General features: G+C 43.5%; 1 protein-coding gene across 1 annotated transcript; it reads right to left on the reverse strand.

Annotated features, from left to right (window-relative positions):
* Nucleotides 1–201: 201 nt before the first annotated feature.
* On the reverse strand, nucleotides 202–948 carry LOC146990117 (uncharacterized; the record flags this gene model as incomplete). Its single annotated transcript, XM_085773035.1, has 1 exon — nucleotides 202–948. A coding segment is annotated over exon 1 (747 nt), but the record flags the coding sequence as incomplete, so codon positions are not given.
* Between the last annotated feature and the right edge of the window lie 207 nt (nucleotides 949–1,155).

Below are 1,155 nucleotides of genomic sequence, written 5' to 3' on the forward strand. Positions count from 1 at the left end.
CAAAATGCGGCGTTATTACATAATGACGTGAAGATTTATTACATTATTACATAATGCGTCATTATTACATAATGCGGCGTTACAAGGTTCTTTCTGAGTCTGCTGTCCTCCGTTGTCAATCCTTATCTCAGCGCCCTCACCAGAGCGCCGTCTTATCTGCTGTTTTGGATTGTTTTGTCTCTTGTCCTTGACAGGGACTGCCTGACGCAAAAAGTAAAAGATGTTGGCACTTAGCAGCTGTACTCCTGACTTGTTAAGGCTAAATCCATCTGCCTTAAAGAGGTGCCTGCGTTCCCAAAAGATGTTGAAGTTGTCAATAAAGTTCAGTGATTGAGCAGTACATGTATCTTTAAGCCATCTGTTCAGCATCATCAGCCTGCTGAATCTCTCATCTCCTCGCCGAACTGTTGGCAGAGGTCCACTGAAAAACACCTCAGTATTTAAACACTGAACTTTGTTTATCAGTTCCATGAAGTCTCGTTTTAATAGCTCTGATTGTTGCTTCACAACATCAAGGGCTCCTGTGTGTATGATGAGCGATTTCAATGTTGGATGCTCAGCAACAATCTTCAGGATCTTTTTTGAAACATCAGACACCATGTCATTGGGAAAACACAGTACCTTGGTGTTGTTCTTGCTGCAAAAGCATTTTATGTCATACACAGCTCCGTCACCCACTATCAGAGTTTGAGGCCCAGTGGTTAGCTCTCTCTGTAGCCCTTTAGCATCAGATTTAGCCTCATACCTTTCTCTGGTCCTGGGAGATGAGCCTTCTTTTGGGGAGTCTGGGTCCTGTGAAAGTGGAGCAAATCTGTTCACAAGTAGAATCCCTGTGTCTTGGGGCAGTTTGCTCGTAGCCTTGGTCTGTGGTTGTTTTCTCCGTGGTTTTGGGGTTGAGGAGACAGTCCAGTGTGATGGCAGTGCAGGCCACTCGGTGTCGTAATCCATCTCCGAGTGCTGGGTAGGGCTGCCACAAACGATTATTTTGATAGTCGACTAGTCACCGACTATTTTTTTTGATTAGTCGACTAATCGGATCATACGTAAATTGAATGTAAAACATACAGATTATCGCACCAGCATGCAGCTGCCCTTATATACCATCATTAGCTTTCAGCTTGAAGTGTTTAAGGTATATGCTAACTAAAAATAAAG

Source organism: Trachurus japonicus, chromosome 3 (assembly GCF_045865225.1).
Source record: "Trachurus japonicus isolate A0001 chromosome 3, Traja_1.0".
Taxonomy (NCBI): Eukaryota; Metazoa; Chordata; class Actinopteri; order Carangiformes; family Carangidae; genus Trachurus; species Trachurus japonicus.